The following is a 21,800-nucleotide window of genomic DNA, read 5'->3' as shown; positions in this document are numbered from 1 at the left end:
TGTTCACAGCCTGCAGCCGATTGAAATGATCTCCACAATTTAAAAGTAACTCTATCATGACCCATTTCTAGAAGTCTGAGCTCTTGTCAGAGTAGAAATGCTTGTTCCCACCTCTTGTAAAACCTTCATTTAAAAGGGCTCCACCTTCTGCAGTGAGGGATTCAGTTTGAATTAAGGATCCTGGTTATCCTCATTGAAGAGGAAGTATCTGTGGAGCTAATAAAAGTGTGGCAGGCGATAATTTTGGATTGGCATAAAAATGTTTGCTTTCCTAGTGGCATACCATTCTGGAGGTTGCCTTACTGAAGCCTTCTCAACTTTTTTTTTTCTTCTGTGCAATTTTAAGAAGGGGATCCCAAAGGAAGATCTTTGAAAGTGTGGGGTCCAAAGGATACAGCCCTCTTCCTCTTGCAAGGTTAGCACTAAGAAGCTTATCACAATAATGATTAAACACTGTGAGGGAAAAATACATGAGAAATACTTCTACTACAGATGGACATCCTCCTGCTCTCTTATCATATTTTCTAAGGGAAAGAAGAATGCCCATCCCACCCATAGGAATACAGGTAGGGTGGAGCACTAGATATGGATCTTAGAAACAGAAGAGCAGTCACTGGATGGGTCTGAAAAACCGAGAGCCAAAACCACAGTATAACAGTAGGTCACTCTTGCTATTGTTACCCAGGATATAAGGGATTTTCATGAGATTCTTTAGTTTTGATTCACAGTATAATTATTTATGCTATACAGGACAACTCAAATACAGCAGATAAACAACCTACCATCAAGACTAATATAAAAGCTAGGATGCTTGTTAGTTTTAATTAACTCTGTAGGCAACACAAATAAAGCCACCCCCAACAGAATGTGTAAAATGGAAGTTTCTCTTCTGAATCTAAGAACCTACTTTCCTGCCTTGCTCCTCCATCATTGTCATACCAATAGAAATGCTTTCCACATCCCAGTATGGAGATTCCTATTCTACATCCTATCACTGGAGAGAGAGAAGCTGGGCACTGTTATACTGAGGTTATTCCTTCACATTATAGTTCCTGATTTTTGATTTCTGGGTAATTTTTGGTTTTGCAGGATGGGGCTTAGAGGGCTTGGTGGATTTTGGCCTTGGCTGGACCTCCAACTTCATCCCTTCAATGGTAAAAGCTCTGGAAGTCCCTACTGTATCCTGGTTCCTTTCTTGGAGGCTGTCAGCTGCCCTGGGTACTGAGATCTCCACTGTGTGAAGAGAAAGAGAAAAAATTTTTGTTAAGACTATTAAAACTAAAAGATTAATTTAATACATTAAAAAAATTAAATCTTAAAAAATTAAGATTAAAAGGACATATATAACAGATTTTAAAAATGAAGTTCTAGATGTGTTAAGGAACTGGCTATTGATTTGAAATTAATTTCTTTCTTAATTCACCAGAATTAAATCTTAAATCTCCTGAGTTGCTTTAATTGGAGCCATTGCAAGCTGGAGAACCTACAGAAACAACTGTTGCAACTGTCTTGCACAATAGCTTTAGCTACTGGGTTCTGTCCTCATTGTCCTGGGGGACAAGAGGTCCTTGTGAACATGTGCTTTTTAGATGCCAGAGCCCTTCTCTCTCCTACTGGGGCACTCGGTACACTTGGACCTAGAGAAACATAAGTTCTTGTCATGATTATTTCACAACATGAAATAAAAACCCCTGATTTTGGTCTCATTCTAAGCCAAAGAAAGAGAAATGTGCACTTTTGTGGTTAATAGTTTACTTGAAGTTTCACCTCTTAGACAGCTTTTCACTAGCTTTTAATGTCAGGAAGCATTTGTTAAACATTTACTCTATACCAGGTACCATGCTAAGTGCTGAGGATGCAAAGAGCCAGAAGAAAGTCCCTGCCCTCAGAGTTCATAATCTACTGGTACCATCATCCAACATGGATTTTGTCAAAATTCAAGCTAGTACCCCACAGTGGTCATTAACCTCCTATTGGCTCAACACAAGTAAGCCAATAATAACAACATCAGAGCCAATTGCCTGCTTTTCTATGACTAAGTTCAAACATTGCACCAGGAGAAGCTGGCTGTTCCAATCAGTTCTACTTCACGTGGCCTAGCTCAAGCAGAAAAGCTGGAAAAAGGAAATGTTGGAAAACCCTAGTTGGCATCTTAGTTCTTCAACCACTTCTTTTCCCTTTGTCTTTTATACACAAGAGTATTCCTCCGTGATGGAGAAAATAAGGACCTTGAGCTGGTTGGAGCCTTGCAAAATTAGTCCATTCCTATATATCCTGAGAAAGGACTGTACTCAGACCACCCTGGAGAAACAAATTTTTTCTCCTCAAAAATTTCCAGGGGTCTCCATCACCTCTCTTACCCATTAGCCTTCTACTAAAATGGTTACTACATGTAATCCAGGCACATTTCAATTTTTTTGTTGTTGTTATTGCTCTCTCTATCATATTCTCTTTACCAGTGACGTGTGAATTTAAGACAATGGGCTGAGTTCAGAGGTGCAATCTATGGCCATGACTTAGAGCAAAATTAAATGATCCATGTGGAAACTGAGCTCATGACCTCTACCTCAGTATGCCACCACTTAAAAACTGAACCAGACACAATCACCAACTAGAAAAGACATTGGGTATAATCCAAGCAACAGGAAATTGATGATTAAGATAAATCACAGAATGAGCAAGTTGGCTGACAAGTTAGCTGCTTTCTTCAAATAGCTCCAATTCCTAAACCTCAAAATAAAAGAATTATGTACTAGTTAGAGAATAATTATAACTTATCCCATAGGAAACTATGTTTTCATCCTCCTCTATATACATATGAGATAAAAAATTTCATGAATTAACGTCTAGAAAGTTTTAATACTTGGAACTCTTGTTCAACATCCCTACTCCCAACTAAACCCATATATTCACTGTAATGAACACAAGCAAACAGGGTAGCCTTGAGGCTTCAGGTATAGGTATAGAGTTTTCCCATGACAGTGATTCTGCCCAAACCACCACTCTCTTCAAGAAAAAAATGTTGATTATATCTAGTCATTGAAAAGAAAAGAGAATGGAAAGATTGGACAAAGTATAAATTTATGGGGGAAAAGATGGACCCTCAATGAAATAGAAGACTTTCAAGTATTTTTGATGAAAAGAGCAGAGGTGTATATGAACCCTGAAATACAAGAACAAGAATCCAGAAAAATCTAGAAAGGTAAATTTATTTGAGCAAATGGAAGGGAATGCCCAACAAAGTGCTAAAATTCTAATGGGGAAGAAGAAACAAATTTTTATTTTAGAACTTTAATGTCTTTAAAAGGTTCTTATGGAATTAAGAAAAAGAGGAGTTGGGGGTGGATTAGTTCTATTTCAAGGTCTTTAAGAAGGGAAGGAAAAGTGAACCTAAAAGGAATACCTTAGTTTAGAAAAGAGGAAGAAGGGGGGTAGGTTTTACTATTTTTCATAACTGTGTGAAAGCATAAAAATGTAGAAGAGATGGAGTAAGCTTCAGATGAACTTCATTCTTATCTGAATCAAAGAAGGGATGTGTGTGTGTGTGTGTGTGTGTGTGTGTGTGTGAGAGAGAGAGAGAGAGAGAGAGAGAGAGAGAGAGAGAGAGAGAGAGAGAGAGAGAATGTGTGTGTGTACACACTAACTCTGGTGTGAATATGTGAATCTCATCAGAGAAATAGGTAGGAATGAGGAAGGAAGATAATGCCAGAGAAGGAAGAGTCAAAAGCACAACAAACTTCCTGATACTATTCAGGGAACAACCAAATAAACTGTGGCTTATGAATGTGATGGAATACTATTACAAATTAAGAAATGACAAAGGAGATGATTTCAGAGAATTGTGGTTAGTATTAAATGATTCAGTGGGAAGTAAGCAGAACCAGGAAGACAATTTATACAATGATAACATCATTATAAACAAATAAAAAAATAAATCCTGAAAGCCTTAAAAACTCTGGTTAAAGTAATGACCTATTGAAGGCCTATGATGAAGCAAGTTTCTCATCTCTTAACAAATAGGTGGACTCAACATGTGGAAGGAGCCATATGTTTTTGAACATTATTATGCTTATATGTCACCAGAATTTTTTCCCCTATTTTTGATTAGAGGAGGAAAGGAGGAGTAAGGAGTAGTAACAACTATACCAAAAAGAAAAAGAATAGAAGAATCATAGAAACCTTTTAAAATGTGCACTGAGGAGTTCAGATGGTAATTTGGACAGAAGCAAAAACAAGCAGGACAGTTTTGAAAGTAACATGAATTAGTTATGCAGTATAATTTTAAAAAATAAAGTGGTATGGAATATAGAATCACAGTTACATATAATTCCCTCTTGTTATCTACTTTGTTTATGGACACCAGGACACCACTTTTTTTGTATTTTTAGGTTTAGGATAAAAAACAAAAACAATTACAGTCCATTAAAAAACTTGAAGGTCTGAATTTGTTTGAAGGTGTTGGCTTAAAAAAAAAAAGAAGAAGACTTTGTCAGGACAGCTGTGGTAAAGAGGCTGGAGATGAGCTCTAGCTTTAGGTCTCCCAAGCTGAGGAGGCTGAGGCAACTCTGTAGTTAATCTTCAAGGGCTTGGACAGCAGTGGAAAGGGGAAGACTTCAGACAATGAAGAGGAGTCCCAAAACTGAGTTATACAGAATACAAGAGAAAATCTCAAATACTAAAAGATGAGAGAAGGCCTGAACGAAAACCTAGCCCACAAGCAGATAAACCAAAAGAGAGGGTAATAAAGACAGAAGAAAATATAAAAACTGTGAGAAAATATAAACTGAGTTTCCTTTCATTGTATGGTTATCCCAGTATCTCATAATGCTTACAGTCTGAAAGTCCTTCCAAATGAATGTTTTACCTTTAGCCTATACCTTTAGCCTATTTAGTCATCTTATCTTCCTTCACATACTTGAAGAATACTATTTATTCCCTTTCCAATTTTTTTCTAAAGTAAATAAATTTCAGTTCCCTTGGCTTCCTTTCAATAGATTTTATTAGCCAAACCTATCAAATCTTTTGCTGCCTTCTTGTTCTTCTCCAAGTTCTCTCATGCTTCTGCTGCATGGCCCTAGAATGGACATATTCCTTACTAAATAGCTGATCAATATTGACAGTAAGGATAGGATTACCAGACAGTTCTTGAATGTACTTCTATTTGCTTTTGGAGCAATTCCTGCTATGCTCATATATAGATTAAAAGTATCTTTGATTATATTGCTGTAATGCAGTTTGTTTCTTTTTCCCCACAAAAATAAGCTATTCTCTCCTTCCCTCTGTTCAACTTTATCCTTACATATAACAATATCTGCCCAGTTTATTCTCCATTAAAGTTGTCTTGTGGGAAAGAGCCACATGGGATGTCAGGAACCTCAAGTTCTAGTCTTAACTTTGGCAATGCCTTATATGATAATGCATAAATTACTTTATTTGACCTATACCCCTTATCTGTAAAATGGGAACAATAATATTTATACTTGGAGAGCAGTCTGTAAATCAGAAGTACTATTCATTTTCTGCTATAAGGAAGAAAAAGAAGCTACAGTGAAAGATCAAACAGAGCCATCTCAGTTATTATAATAGCTCACTCAATTTCTGATTGTAGTGAGGATCTTGTTCACAGAACTTTATAAGCCTACATCATAAACTAGTAAGGTGAGTTTTGTCTTAAGACTGTCTTGTAGTTAAAATGTTCTTTCTTATGCTTTTGGTAACCCTTCTTAGAAATGAGATTTCTCCTTTTCCTCATACAAAAGATGACTTGACTGTAATATCTCAGGAAGGGAAGGGAATATTTATAGAAGGCACTATGTTAAATGCTTTAAAACAAATGTTATCTCACTGAGCTCAAATATCTCAAATCTTTACTTCTTGATCTCATGGTGTACAGACCATTTAAAAAGTTTTATCAGAGTTGGAGTGGGGTTGTTTGATCAGGGGGATCAGTTGATCCATTGAGCCCTACCAAGTCATTTGTTGAAATTATAGTATGCAAGGGGGCTCAATGGATCAAAGCCCCCCAGTCAATACTCCCTCCCAAACCCAATACATAAATAGGGAAATGTGAAATTCAGGTTACTTGTTTGTCTTATTAACTTCTCTGATCTGAAGTGTAGTGGAGGCACCAGGAAGAAAGATAGGCCCACAGAAGATTAGGCAGAAATTTGAGAGAACAGATAGTGGAAAGAACAGTATGAGAAAAGTCTGGAAAGTGGCTTTGTGTCATATTGTAGAGGTTTTTGATGCTAGGCAAAGGAGTCTGAACTCTAATTGCAGGGCACTAGGGAGCTGCTGAAGAGTTGTGGGGAACATGAATAATTATACAGAAGGAAAATTAATCTGGCAGTGGTATAAAGGACGAATTCTGGGGTAAGGTGAGTAGTAGGGAATGGAGGCTAAAAAAACTTTTTAGAAAGTCATTTCAATATTCCAGGCAACTTTTTCTAGGTCTATACTAGGGTAGAAGTATAAACAGAGAGTATGGAACAAAGGAGAGTTATTGCTAAGGAAGAATTGACAGGATGTATAACATCAAGCCTGAGTATTATAACACTGAGGAGGGCTAGTTGAGCTGTCTGTAAAGCTGAAATGCTATATTCTGCGGTGATTGATCCAGCCTAAACTAGCCATATATAGTGACTAGTCCATCATAGATACTTATGGCATGCTCCACAGTGAACTTCATGAGGACTCTGGAGAAAAAAAGGGCATAGAAATCTTGATGATCAGGAATTGTGAGTTGCCTTGGCCATATTTGGTCTCTACGCATGTGTATCACTACCATTTTATCCAACTTACCTCACAGCAGACTCTGTTTTTGTAGAATACTTGAGGTTTTTTTTGGAAAATATTTTGTAACTATATGTTTTTTTTTTCTATACTAGTTGAGTAAATATCTTTCTAAGAATTGCATCTACTGATTGACTGTTCATGAAACACACAATGGTTGGGGCTTATGAGTTACAGTCTTGGGGGAAGTCACTTATCGGGTTACCCTTAGAAGCCCCCAGACTGCCAAAAGATTCCTCCCTCAGATGACCTTTATCTACTTACTTGGTCCTTCATATATATCCATCATATATCTTGTATGTACCTATTTATTGGCATCTTCCCTCCCACCCCCACCCCACCCCATTCGAATGTGAGCTCCTTAAAGCCAGAATTTCTTTGTATTCTCAGTGCTCAGTCCTTGATAAATATTTGCTGATTGATTCTCCACTATGCTACTTGGAAACAATGCTTTAGAAGAAAGGAATAAATCTTATGATTACAGGATTTCAGATGCTGTCTAAGTACCTGAGATCACATTTGAACCCAGGTCCTCCTGACTCCAGGCCTGACTATTGCTACCTAGTTGCCCCTTCACATGATTGTTGATAGCATGTGTTTCTTCTTTTTTTTTAAAATAACTGCATATTAGCATTTTTCTACTGAACAATATCTTTTGTTTTAATAGTATATATAATAGAGATCGGACTGAATCTTTGATTTTATTAGAGCTCTGCCAGGTGAGGAAACGTCTTTGTCAATGTAGGTCAATATATTTTTCTGCCTCTTAAGGCTGGGAGGCATAGTAAGATGGCAGAATTATAGCCTAGCTCTATTCCCCTCCCCTAGGAAGATCTAGAGAAATCATACCAGATTAAATCCTTGTGTGGAAACACAAGAAAAAGTAATCACAGTGAGTCATTTCCCCAACCCAAGTTGGCACAGGGAAACAGAAAGGTTTGCAAACTTGGTGAAGCACTCCAGTTTGGGGAGAGGATGTGCACCAGGGCAAGGGAAGGTCTCAGACCCATCCTGGGAACCATAAATTCCATGGGGAGTGGGAACAGGTGCTGACTGGCAGCTTTGTTGCTCCCCAGCTAGTTCCAAGTCACAGATCCAGGGCAGACTGAGGAGGTGACCTGTACCCAAGGGTGTTGAAGCAGGTTAGGAGTGGTATCATGAACAAGGAGCAAGTCCAGAAGTGAGCTGCAGCAGGATGGCTCAAACCACAGGTTCAGAGCAAGATCTCAGTTCCAGCTTCTAGCTTGATCTGAAGGCTACAAGCTATGGCAGGCACAGTGCCTAGCACATAGTAGGTGCTTAACAAATGTTGACTGGATTGGAGAGTTGGATGATGTTCTGCAGCAGTTTACTGTTAGTTCCAAACCCAGATTAGAAACTTGCAAAATTCAAATGAAGTTGAGAAGGGTGGTGGTACTAAACTCTGCCCAGGTTCAGACTTTCTGGGAGCACTGAAACCTGATATATCTCCATGCTGGGCTGTCCTCGAGATTCTAGAAAACATGACATCTGATATGGGCAAACTTTTTAAAAAGGGGACCAAAGGAAAGGAAATGCTCATCTGTCAGTCTGTTTCTAAGGCAACTTTTTCAAAGTTTATTGTATTGTATCCTACTCATTGTATTCATCAAATTAGGAATAATGTTGCCCTGAGGGACAGAACATTTCAGGGGGCCCGCATCTGGTACGTGGGTCATAGTTTGCCCATCACTGATCTAGACATATGCAGAATCTGGATCTAACATCAAATCTGAAGTCAAGAAAGAATGAGCAAAAAAGAATCCCCCTATAAAAACCTATTATGGTGAAAGAGACACTTTAGATACAAATTTGGAAAGAGAATGGCTCAAAAACTTCAATAAGTAAAGCCTCAGAGGAAAACAAAGGTGGCTAGGTAATGCTAGAGGGTCAACTAGTCTCAGACACTTCCTAGCTATGTGATCCTGGACAAGTCATACTGTCTGTCTCAACTTCCTCTACTGTAAAATGAGAATAATAATAGTACCTACCTTCAAGGATGCTTGTGAGGATCAAATGAGATGTAAAAGTACTTTGAAAAGTGCTTATTGGCATAGTACCTGGCATATAGTAGCTATATGTAAGTATTTCTATATTAATAGATACTTAATAAATACTTGTTCCCTTTCCTTTTTCCCTATCCTTAATTATAAAATGTATTTCTTCTCCTGATCATCTAAATTATTTATAATGTATATTCTTTGACATCTAGGTCCTGAATTGATTTGAAGCCTGTGCTATATGGTGTGAAATCTTGGTCAAACCTAACTTCTACTAGTGTGCTGTCCATTTTTCACAGCAATTTTTGTCAAATACAGATTCCTGTGGTTTTTTTGGATTATCAAACACTGTGCTATTGTGGCTATTTACTTCTGGATCTGGTGTACCTGATCTGTTCCACTAATTAACTTTCTATTTTTTAACCAGTACCAAATAATTTGAGTGACTGTTGCTTTGTAGTATAGTTTGAGATTGACTATTTATATTATAATCATATTGATATATGAGATAGCTCCTTCCTACTCCATTTTTACAATTCTTTTCCTTGAGATCCTTAATAGTTTATTTTTCCATTAGAATTCTATTACCATTTTATCTACTTTTGTAAAGTAATTCTCTGGTAGTTGGCATGGAACTGAATACATAAATTCATTAATGGAATATTGTTAAATTTTTTATATGGGCACATAGTCAAACCATATTTCAATGAATATTTCTTCAATTATTTGTAGTTGTTTTCATATAATAATTCCTGTGTGTATCTTGGTGTATGGACTATCAGGTATTTTATACTATCATTATACATTTTGTAGTTATTTTGAATGATATTTCTCTTTTTATCTCTTTCTTCTGGTTTTGTTGGTAATATATAGGAGGGCTGATACTATTACTTTGCTGAAGTAATTGTTTTGGTTAATTTTGTTGACTCTCTAGGGTCTTGCGGGTCATCTTAGCTAGATGGTTCATTGGATATAGAGTATTAGATCTGGAGACAGGAAGAACTGAGTTCAAATTTCATCTCAGTTCAAATCTGGCCTCAGACATGCCAATTACATGACCCTGGGTATGTCTCTTAACCTCTATTGGTCTCAGTTTCCTTAACTATAAGTTGGAGATAATCAACAGAACCTATCTTGCAGGGTTGCTCGTGAAGCTTGGATGAGATATTTGTAAAGTGTTTATCACAGGAATAGTACCTAGTAGGCTCTATATAAAAGATTATTCCTTTCCATTCCCCATTCTGTAAATAAAGCATTGAATCTAAAAAGGTATTACTTTTGTCATCTTTTTTTTGCTTAGGCTTATTATTCTCTCAGCTACTTTTCCTTGTCTTATTGCTATAGCTAGCATTTCTTGTACAAATAAATAGTTGTGATAATGAACATCTTTGCTTTTCCTCTGATCTTTTTTTTTTTTAAACCCTTAACTTCTGTGTATTGGCTCCTTGGTGGAAGAGTGTTAAGGGTGGGCAATGGGGGTCAAGTGACTTGCCCAGGGTCACACAGCTGGGAAGTGTGTGAGGCCGGATTTGAACCTAGGACCTCCCATCTCTAGGCCTGACTCTCAATCCACTGAGCTACCCAGCTGCCCCACGCCTTTCCTTTGATCTTACTAGGAAAGGATTCCATCATTTCTCCATTAAAGATAATGCCAACACTTTATTTTAGAGAGCCACAACTGTTCTTAGCCCCACATTTGTCAACTTATTCTAATGCTTCTAAATATTTTCAACATACGGAGGTGTTGTATTTTGTAAAAACTTGTCCTGCATCTATTCATATAAAATCATGGTTATTTTGTAATAAGTACAATGTGCTACATTACACTGAACCAACCTTTAATTCCCTTATGTTGCTGTAGCCTCTTTACTAACATTTTAGTCAATATTTTTGCATTGATATTCATTAGATATTGACCAATAATTTTCTTTCTTTACTTTCTGTCTCCCTAGTTGGGGTACCATATTTAATTTAAAAAAATCCTTACCTTCCATCTTTGAATCAATACCTTGTATTCGTTCTAAGGTAGCAGAGCAGTAAGGGCTAGACAATGGGGGTTAATGGACTTGCCCACGGTCACACAGCTAGGAAGTGTCTAAGGCTGGATTTGAACGTAGGACCTCCTGTCTCTAGGTCTGGCTCAATCCACTGAGCCACCCAGTAGCTCACCACTACATTTGGTGATGTATCCACCACATTTAATTCTTAAAAGTAGTTCTTCAGTTTGCCCTATAATTTTGTGAACTTTTCCTTTAAATATTTAGATGTTATTCCATTTAGGACAAATACTAAGTATTAATCACATTTTAACATCTCTGATGTGTTTAAGTATAATATATATAATGAACATAAGTATAATGTTTATCTCTTTTAGCCATGTCTGTTTTTATTGTTAACTGAAGTCATGATTGTAAGTTACTTCTTTTTTTTATTAGCCTGAAGCATAATAAATTCTATTCTAGACCCTCATTTGAATTCTATGTGGATCCTTAGGTTTCAAAAATGATTCTTAGAATAAACACATTATTTGATTTTGCTTTCTAATCTATGCTGATTGTCTTTTGTTTTATAAGTAAGTTCACTCCATTCACACTTAAAAACTGACAAGTTTTCTCCATCAAATTCTTTTGGTTGCTTCCCCCACCAGGTGAAGAAAAGAACGAATGGTATCAATACTAGTATTTTATATTTGAATTAGTCTGTTCTTACTCCTCTGCACCTCTACCAATTCCAGTCTCTAACTGCCATATTTATCTCTTTTTTTGATCCCTCCTTTATGATTTACCTTCTAACATTGAAGTTTGTTTTACTATTCCTTGTAATTGCCCTCCTTCTTAAGTCAGTTCCCTTTTCCTATTCCCACTTGTTTCCTTATACATACATACCCTTTTCTCCACACTCCAAATAGGAAAACAATGCTTCTTTTCTTCCTCATTTCTTTTCTACCATATTCCTTTTTTTCCCCCTGCTCCCCGTTCCTCCCTCATTTCTAATGGTCTTTGCTGGAGAAAACTCTGGAGTATAGGAGATGGGGGTGACTCAATCCTGGGGCAGATGCTAGAGAAGCCTCTGAAACAATCTATGGAAGTGGGAAAATAGGTGGCCAGATTTTGTCTGGGGTGTTAGCTTGGGCCCAACACAGAAGCAGATCCTGGGAAATTCCAATTTCTGTGTTTATTTCTTAACTCTCTTTGTAGACCCTGACAAAAGTAGTAATTCTGAATAAACAATAATCTCTTCTCTCTCTACTAGAATGTAGGCAGTTATTTATTATCTTTTACTTTAAATATGTAATTAACTTTCCAAGTGTCTTTCAAGTCATGTGTTTTCATTTCAAAGTTTTTACTTGGTTGTAGTCTTTTCTATTAAAGTTCCCTTTTTTTTGGTCAGCTCCTAAGAATTTCCCTTAATTTTGCAGGGTGATTTTTGATTATAAGCCTTTATCTTTTACCTTTTGGAATATTACATTCCAAGAGCACATAATCTCATGTAAATCTGGCTGTGGTTCCTTGGTATTTTCATTCTTTCTACTTACATTCTTTCTACTTTTAATTGACCTAGAAATTAGAATTTGTCTATGTCTATTGTCTATGTCTATAGGTTGCTTTTTGGGGGGGAGGCATTTTTAATTTTGTTGATGTGTTTTGTTTTTACATTAAAAATATTTACAAATTACTCCCACTTTGTGAGATATCTCTTGTAACAAAGTAAAATAGTTAAATAAAGCTAATACAATAATTCTTATCTGAAAGCACATGCAACATTTCCTATCTATGACACCTCCCCACCTGTCTTTTTTTTTTAATGAAAAGAAATCTATTTTTTCTCCCTCTTAGTTACAAAAAAAAAAGAAAAAAAAGTTCTTGTAACAATATTCATAATCAAATGAAACAAATTCTCCTAATGGCTTTATTCAAAAGTATGTTTCATTATGTACTTAATTCATCCCCTCACTGTAATGGATAATGCATTTGATCTTGAGTCTTTTGGAATCATAAATGGTTACTGTTTTGTATATAATTCCAAATTGCTTTCCAGGATGACTCTACTCATTCATAGATCCACCAACAGTACAACATTGTGTCTGTTTTCCCACAGACCCTCTAACATTTTTTATTTTCCATTTTTGGCAGCTAGTTTGTACAGTAAATAAGAGGGCTGGATTTGGAGTCAGGAAGACCAGAGCTCAAATCCAGCCTCAGATACTTACTAGGGGTGTGGCCCTAATCAACTCACAACCTCTGTTTGTCTTAAGTTTCCTCATCTCTAAAATGGGGATAATGACACCTACCTTTTAGGATTGTTGTGAAGATAAAATGAAATGATGTCTGTAAAGCTCTTTGCAAACCTTAAAACACTTGTACATGCTATTATTATTATTACCATTATTTTCAACTTAGACTGATGGGTTTAAGGAAGAATCTTAGAACTGTTTACATTTTAAAATGAGTGATTTGGAGCATTTTTTTTTTCACATGGCAATGTTTATCTTGGGCTTCTTCCTTTGAAAACTGTTTATATCCTTAAACCATTTATCATTTGTGGAATGGCTCTTTTTTCTTAAAGTTTTAATCAGTTCCTTATTTATCTTGGAATTGAGACCTTTATCAGAGAAATTTGGTGTTTCTCTTTTATCATTCATTATATCTATTTATGTAAGTTGTTTTTTAATTTTAAGTAATCAATATTATTCACTTTTATCTCCTACGATCTTCTCTATTTCTTGTTTGGTCTTGAACTGTTCTCCTAGCCATAGACCTGATAGGTTATCTTCCCATGTTTCTCTAATTTGTTTACGATGTGACCTTTTATATCTAGGTCATGTATTCATTTACCATGGTTTGAGTTGGTTTCCCTTGTGCAATTCTTTCCTGGCTTCTACCAAAATCTAACTGTTATCTTTTTATGGAGGTCTTGACTAGACAGAGGTTACTTTTGATACCTGTTTGGTTTTTTCCCCCTTTTCCTAGGATATGTGTAGAAGATCTGGGCTCCTAAATAACCTTCACATTATCATCTTAACTGCACATAGGAGAGGAGGGACAGGAAATGGAGTGGACGTTATATTCTTCATTTTCATCAATCAAGGAGATAGTTATGGTAGTTGATTACATCCAATAAGATACAATATTATCAGTCTGGTCCAATGTTTTGTTCCCATGGTGTTTTTTATGTTATGGGATCACTAAGAATACAGTTCTGGTAGGGTGATTCTGTGCTAGTTTGTCATTGCCTTAATTTCCTTGTATTTCACTGTTTCTATGGTCTGTAGGAGTTTGGAAACAAACTCAGGCCAGGTATTTTCTTGCTGGGAACTTTAGAAACTTGCATTAACTCACTAACTGCTGGTTTTTTGCTAGGCTGATTCTAGGGGAAATTTCTATACTCTAGGGGGTTATACAGGGGTTTATTTTTGGATTGTGGGTAGTCTATGGCTGTGATTGTTCTTGCCATGAACCTGTATTGTTTTTCTGTGTCTCCTTTGAGCTGGATAAGGATATTGATTGCAATAATTTCAACGCAAGTGAATGTCACTGTAAAAAGAATCATATAGGGAAAACTGAGTGTGGAACCTCCATCCTCCTGACAACCTGCCATGCTGGATTGTCAGAGCTTGTGAATAGCTGTGCTAACCTCACAGCCTCAATGGCTTCCGGCACACAATAAAAGGATTTTGCTCATATGTCCTCTAACGTGCTTTTGATTATTTATAAATTATATACATGTACTATTGTAACAATAATTGCATAGCTTATAAAACTTAAAACAAAAGATAGAAGCTGAAGGAGAGGCAGAGTGGCATCATGAAGAGGGAATAGGTCTCAACGCCAGTAAACTGTAAGTTCAAATGTTAACTCTGACACATAATGGCTATGTAACCCTGGGCAACTCATTTGTTGCCTCAGTGTTCTGGGCAACTTTCTAAGGCAGTATTGCAGAAGAGGTAACATGCATTGCTGGAGGAAATTCCTTCCCCAAGGAAGTTCCCTATCCTAGTGAAGTCACAAGTCCAATTCCTATCCCTATTCTTAATGCTAAAAATAACATTTGCTCCTAGAGTCAGTAGGGGACCGCTCATTAAAACATATTTGAGTAAAGGAAAATGACCAGTCTTGCACTTTAGGAATATCAGTGGGGAGAAGAGACTGGAGGGAGTAGAGATTTGAGTCAGGGGGGCTCAATTAGGATATTGCTGTGCCAAGCTAATGGTGTTGAGGTCCCGAATGAGGGGTGGGTGAGTGAATGGAAAGAAGGGGACAGAAGAGAAATTTTGTGGAGGTAAAAAGGACAAGATCTGGAAAATAACTGGCTCCATATATAGGATGAGTTAGAGTAAGAATATGCCTGAGGTTGTGAACCTGGGGGACTGAAGTATGGTGTTGCCCTTGAGAAAGACGCAAGAAGAAGAGATGTAAGGGGAGAGATAATGTAATAATGACATTTACTAGTATTTATATATCACTTTTGGGTTTGCAAAGTACTTTTACAAATATTTTATCCTTATGACAATCCAGAGAGGCAGAGATTATCTCCATTTTACAGGAGTGAATGGCAGGTAAGTAATCTACCCAGGACCAAACAACAGTCTCAGGCTGGATTTGAACGCAAGATCTTTCTGACTCCAGGCCTAGTGTTCTAGCCACTGTGCAACCCAGCTATAATAAGAGATGATCTGAGATTGTGACAGACTTTTTTTTTTTTTACATTATATAAGTCATTTATTGTTCCATACATAGAGGTGGTTTATAATCAATTAGTATCTTTTCATTTTAAGAATAGAGGACCCTGAAACTTACTTGTCCCCCTCCCAACTGGGCTAAAACCTACTCTTTTCCCCTCATCAGGAAAGCCTCTAAACTTTTCTCCAGTTAGAAATTAAATCCCCTAATTTTGTATTCTGAATTATATCCTGGTTAATTGTTTTTATTGTAATTAATTAATCTTTTGGAAATATTTGATTAATTATTCTTGAGTTGTGATAATTTACTCTGTATTTGGGGTCTTTGAGCTAACTGGGGTGTCCACTAACCATTACTTTTTTTTTTTTTTAAACCCTTGTACTTCAGTGTATTGTCTCATAGGTGGAAGATTGGTAAGGGTGGGCAATGGGGGTCAAGTGACTTGCCCAGGGTCACACAGCTGGGAAGTGGCTGAGGCCGGGTTTGAACCCAGGACCTCCTGTCTCTAGGCCTGACTCTCACTCCACTGAGCTACCCAGCTGCCCCCTAACCATTACTTTTTAACTGCCCACTTCTAATCAAATTATTCTTCAGTTATTATTAAATTTTCCATTACATTTCTTATGGCACGGGATTCAGGGTTCCCCTGGACACCCCCAAACCCCAGAGGTATCTCAGGCTTTTCCCCTTGCATTCCTGCAATGCTGAAGAAAGTTATGAGAGTTACATTTTTTTTTTTTAAATTTTAAACCCTTAACTTCTGTGTATTGACTTATAGGTGGAAGATTGGTAAGGGTAGGCAATGGGGGTCAAGTGACCTGCCCAGGGTCACACAGCTGGGAAGTGTCTGAGGCCGGATTTGAACCTAGGACCTCCCGTCTCTAGGCCTGGCTCTCAATCCACTGAACTACCCAGCTGCCCCCTGAGAGTTACATTTTAATCAGATGCTTTGTTCAAGAAGCAGGAGAGAAGACAGGTAGGTGGTTTAATGGATTGAGAGCCAGGCCTATAGACAGAAGGTCCTGGATTAAAATCAGACCTCAGATACTTTCTAGCTGTGTGACCCTAGGCAAGTCCCTTAATCCTCACTGCCTAGCTGTTACAACTCCTTTGCTTTGGAATCAATACACAGAGGAGGAGGAGGAGGAGGAGGAGGAGGAGGAGGAAGAGGAGGAAAACAAAGAAGGAGAAGTTTGGCAGAAAAAGACAAGAAACTGAATAGCAACAGAAATGGCAACAAGTTTTAAGATGAGGTTCATTTAAGATAGGAGGGATCAACCTTATATTTTTATGTAGCTGCTTGTCCCACCTTAACTCTTTGTGCATTTAATAAAATGACAAGTCTGACTAAAGTTTTCCCAGAATTTATTACATTCCCAGTTTTCCCTCTTTGGCATAACGTCGCTGATGTTGGATAATAGATGACTTTTGACTGAAAACTTTCCCACAGACACTGCACTCATAGGGTTTCTCCCCAGTATGATTTCTCTGATGCCTACTAAGGTGACTTCTCTGGCTGAAGGCTTTCCCACATTCGCTACACTCAAAGGGCTTCTCTTTACTATGAATCCTCTTATGTTGAGTAAGAGATGAGAGGCCAAAAAAGGCTTTTCCACATTCATTACATTCATAAGGTTTCTCTCCAATATGTATTAGCTTGTGTCTAGCAAGTAGAATCTTCTGGCTAAAGACTTTCCCACATTCATTACATCCATAGAGACTCTCTTTAGCATGAATCCTTTGATGTCGAGTAAAAGATGAATGATCAAAGAAGACTTTCTCACATTCAACACATTCATAGGGCTTCTTTCCAGTATGAATTTTCTCATGTATGGTAAGGGATGAACGGTCAAAGAAGGCTTTCCCACACTCATGACATTCTTCGGGACATTGTCCTGTGTGAGCTACCTGATGCCTCTTAGGCTACTACTGTGTCTGAAGACTTTTCCACATTCATGGCATTTATAGGGATTCTCTCCAGTATGAGTTCTCTGATGCCTTGTAAGCGATGAGCGATCAAAAAAAGTTTTCCCACATTTTTCACATTCGGGGCCTCTGTGCTTAATGGAATTTTTAAGAGGACTCAATGATATTTGCATGAAAATTCTTTCATGGCAAAAAGATTTTTCAGATGATTCCCCTTTGGCATTTTGTCTCTTTTTTTCTGATATGTTTTTAGGTACAATATCTTCTCTTCTGAATTTTTCTATTAAAATTCCTGGTAATTCTAATTCAGAAATGTTCTGTTTTGTAGGACACTCTTGCACCACAAGTTTACTGTTTGAATCTTGATAGGTATTTCTTGAGATTTCTCTTTCCTCAGTTCTCTTCAGGTCAAATGTCCAGGGTTCTTTCCTTTGTTCCAACTGGAAGATCATATCAGGTGTAGAAATGAGAAGCCCCAGGGAGATGAGGTTTCTATCGTTCTCCAGCATCACCTCTCTGTACAAGTCCCTCTGAACACGATTCAATTGCCTCCATTCTTCCTGGGTGAAGTTCACAATTACATCCTTGAAAGTCACCAATTCCTGAGACCCAGGAGCCATTTTCTTCTTTATCCTCTTCTGTTCTCCCTCTTGGAGAGAGGTTTCCTCCTGAAGAAAAGGGCTGGGGGTTGATAAAAGGGCCATCTTATAGTTCCCATACTCAAGAGGCTTGGAAATCATTAAATCACAGGTTGGTGTAATTTTTCTACCTTCATGACCCCTCTGGACCAAAGCTAATCCACAATCCTACCCTCCAGCGCCACCGGGGTACTACGCTTGCTCATGTTACCCCCAAGTTGAGACCCCAATTTCTTCAGACCACTACGTTTCCTGTTCCCAGACTCCATTTCCCAAAGCCCTCAGTGGCCTGTGACAGACTTTTGAACCTTACTCCATCTTGCCCAAAAGAAAAGTTAGGAAGAAGGGGATCTTATTCACTATCCTGTCTAGGCTGTATTCTGAACTCATTTGACTTGGTTACTGCTTCTCACATTGGAAGTAACCTCAGCCCCTGCAGCCTCTAGCCCTGACTGGCTGGTTCCTTTCCAGAACCTGTTTTCAGCAGGAGCTCAGACCAACCACATCTTCATCCTCTTGGGGCTGCACTCCTGCCTCATGACCTTTATCTACCATGACCCATGTTGCATCCCCTCCCCTTTTACCTCCCTTCTGTCTTCCCCCAGGACCATTAATATGCCAGGTCCTGGAGTGCGGGGACTATCTTTTTGTCTGTATTTGTATTCCTAATGCTTAGTCCAGTGCAGGCCTGGCACAGAGTAAGCACTTAATAAAAGCTCGATCTTGTTGATCGCCACTTGCCTTGGGGTTCAGAACTCATCAGTTGAAAGGCCTGCTGAACGCATGGATTCCTTGTAAGGCAGGCTAAAAGGGCTGTGGGGGCACACTAGACAATTCTGCCTGAGTTGTGGTTAGGCTATAGCTGCCCTCAGGGGCCAGTTAGAGGAGGCCCTCAGTCTATGAGTGTTGAGGGTGGGTGAGAGAGTGCTGAAGGTGAAGAGGGCAGAAACTATCTTTCCATCCTCTGGTTGTTCACAGACCCTTTGCAATCATACCACAGTCCCTTGAGGCTATGCCTTGGTCTCCACTTTGGACACCACGGTGCAGGTTGGAATCTTCTCTAAAGCTTAGTTTTAGTTGCCTATAGCAGAAAGAGGTTAATGACTTGTCAGTGACACAGCGCCAGATGAGTTAGAGGTGGAACTTGAATTCAAGACTTCTTGGACTTCTTCCTCTCCAGGTTTTCATGACACTGCTCTCTCCTAATCCTCGTGCTATCTGACCACTCTGGTCACATGTGGATGTTCCCCAAAGGTTGAACTTGAACTCAATTAAGACCTGCCTCAAGACTCTTCCCAAACCAAATACATCCTTCCATAAGCTGCCAAGGAGATTTCCCCCCTAAAATGCAGTCTTGACTAGGTTCCTCCATGCCCTATTACCCTCCCCCCCACCCAATAAATTACAGTGCCTCCCTACTGCCTCCAGATTCAAATATAAAGTCCTATGTTTGCAGCTTCAATCTGGTTAATACCTTGATCACTTTCTCCTCTCCAGTTTTCTTACACTTTCCTTCTTCTACAATCCAGCTTCACAGGCCTGCCACTTGCTCATGACACCTGTATGCCTTTGCACCAGCTGTTCTCAAGCTTGAAATTCTCTTCTTCACCTCTACTTCTAAGTTTCTTTGGCTTCCTTCAAGACTTAGCTCAAAAACAATCTTTTTTCTGGTCTTTCCAAGTCCCCTTTGCTGCTAAGTACTTTTCTCTCTAAGATTACCTTCCATCTAATTTGCCCCATCAACTCTAAACCTCCATTTAAGGAGGGAGCTTAACTCAGATCATTTCTTCATTTCTCATCTGGCTGAACTATTTTGGAACTTCTTTGACTTTTCTACTTTTGGAACTTCTTTGACTTTTCTACTTTGCTTTTCTCCCCAACCTTTGTTCCTTTTGTGTGCTGTTTTCCCTTGTTAGACTGTAAGTTCCTTGAGGGCAAAGACTGTCTTTCTTCCTATTTGTGTCTCCAGTACTTATAGTTCTTGGCACATAGTAAGCACTTAATAAATGTGTATTGACATATATAACCCAGACTGAATTGCTTGCCAGCTCTAAGAGAGGGGAAGGAAGGAAGGACAATTTGGATCATATAACTTTGGAAAACTTATGTGGAAATTTGTTATTACATGTAATTGTTAAAAAATTATTTATTTTTTAAATTTTTTAAATTTTGAATATTTTCCCAGTTACATGTTTTATGTTCTTTCTCTCTCCCCCAACCCCCTCCCCACCCCCACCCATAGCCGATGCACAATTCCACTGAGTTTTACATGTATCATTGATTAAGACCTAATTCCATATTATTGATAGTTGGACTAGAGTTATCGTTTTAATGTGTATTGGCTTTGGTTTGAATCCTGTGTTCCAAGTTCTGAAGACTGAGAATTTCCTTGTTTCTCATGACATTTTCTTTTCTTTCCTTTTTTAATTTAGAATATTTTTCCATGGTTACATGATTCATGGCCTCCCCACTGACTGAATCCAACAAGCAGTTCCTCTGGGTTATACATGGCATCATTATTCATGTTATTCCTATCTGTAGTAGTGTGATCCTTTAACATCAAAACCTCAATCACATTCCTAACACATTACGTGATTGATCACATATTTTTCTAATGTGTTTCCGTTTCCATAGTTCTTTCTCTGCACGTGGACAGCATTCCTTCTCCTAAATTCCTCTGGATTGTTCTGGGTCATTGCATTGCTGCTAGTAGGAAAGTCCATTACATTTGATTGTGCCATAATGTATCAGTCTCTCTGTGCTATGTTCTCCTGGTTCTGCTCCTTTCACTCTGCATCAATTCCTGGAGGTTGTTCCAGTTCACATGGAATTCCTCCAGTTCATTATTCCTTTCAGCACAATAGTATTCCATCACCTCCATATACCACAATTTATTCAGCCATTCCCTAATTGATGGACACCCCCTCATTTTCCAATTTTTTGCTACTACAAAGAGTGTGGCTATAAACATTTTTGTATGAGTTTTTTCCCTTATTATCATCTTTGGGGTACAAACCCAGCAGTGGTATGTCTGGGTCAAAGGGTAGGCATTCTTTTTTTTTTTTTTTTTTTTTTTTATTTTAAACCCTTAACTTCTGTGTATTGACTTATAGGTGGAAGATTGGTAAGGGTAGGCAATGGGGGTCAAGTGACTTGCCCAGGGTCACACAGCTGGGAAGTGTCTGAGGCTGGATTTGAACCTAGGACCTCCTGTCTCTAGGCCTGGCTCTCAATCCACTGAGTTACCCAGCTGCCCCCCCGTAGGCATTCTTTTAAAGCCCTTTGGGCATAATTCCAAATTGCCCTCCAGAATGGTTGGACCAATCCACAACTTCCCCAGAAATGTATTAGTGTCCCAATTTTGCCACATCCCCTCCAACATTTATCACTTTCTTTTGTTGCCATATTGGTCAGTCTGCTAGGTGTAAGGTGGTACCTCAGATTGTTTTAATTTGTATTTCTCTAATCAGGAGGAATTTCATGACATTTTCTATCAGTCAGATATGGAGTTTGTTATTGCTTTCGCTTTTTATTTAACTGGCTTTTTTTTCTGATAATTTCTTTTATGTGGGGAACCAAGTGAGTTCTCTGCCCAAGAGATGCTGATCAAAGTGTCCTAGAAGAAAGTCTCTTTGCAATGAGCAAAGCCTGTTGGGACAGAAAGGAACAAGTCCCCAGACATGTGGGGAAGAACATTTCCAAATAGTTGAGAGCTTACTATACAACAGGGGAAAAAGGTAAGAGCA

General features: G+C 38.3%; 1 protein-coding gene across 1 annotated transcript in view; it reads right to left on the bottom strand.

Annotated features, from left to right (window-relative positions):
* Positions 1-1,030: 1,030 nt before the first annotated feature.
* CCDC57 (coiled-coil domain containing 57) overlaps positions 1,031-21,800 on the bottom strand; it is a 288,612-nt gene continuing 267,842 nt past the window's right edge. Inside the window, exon 17 of the mRNA XM_044674503.1 lies at positions 1,031-1,233. Coding sequence (XP_044530438.1) covers positions 1,031-1,233 — 203 coding nt within the window. The remainder of the gene's footprint in view (positions 1,234-21,800) is intronic.

This window comes from Gracilinanus agilis, chromosome 4, assembly GCF_016433145.1.
Source record: "Gracilinanus agilis isolate LMUSP501 chromosome 4, AgileGrace, whole genome shotgun sequence".
Classification (NCBI taxonomy): Eukaryota; Metazoa; Chordata; class Mammalia; order Didelphimorphia; family Didelphidae; genus Gracilinanus; species Gracilinanus agilis.
Note: the sequence above shows the minus strand (reverse complement) of the source record. Positions and strands in the feature narration are given on the sequence as shown.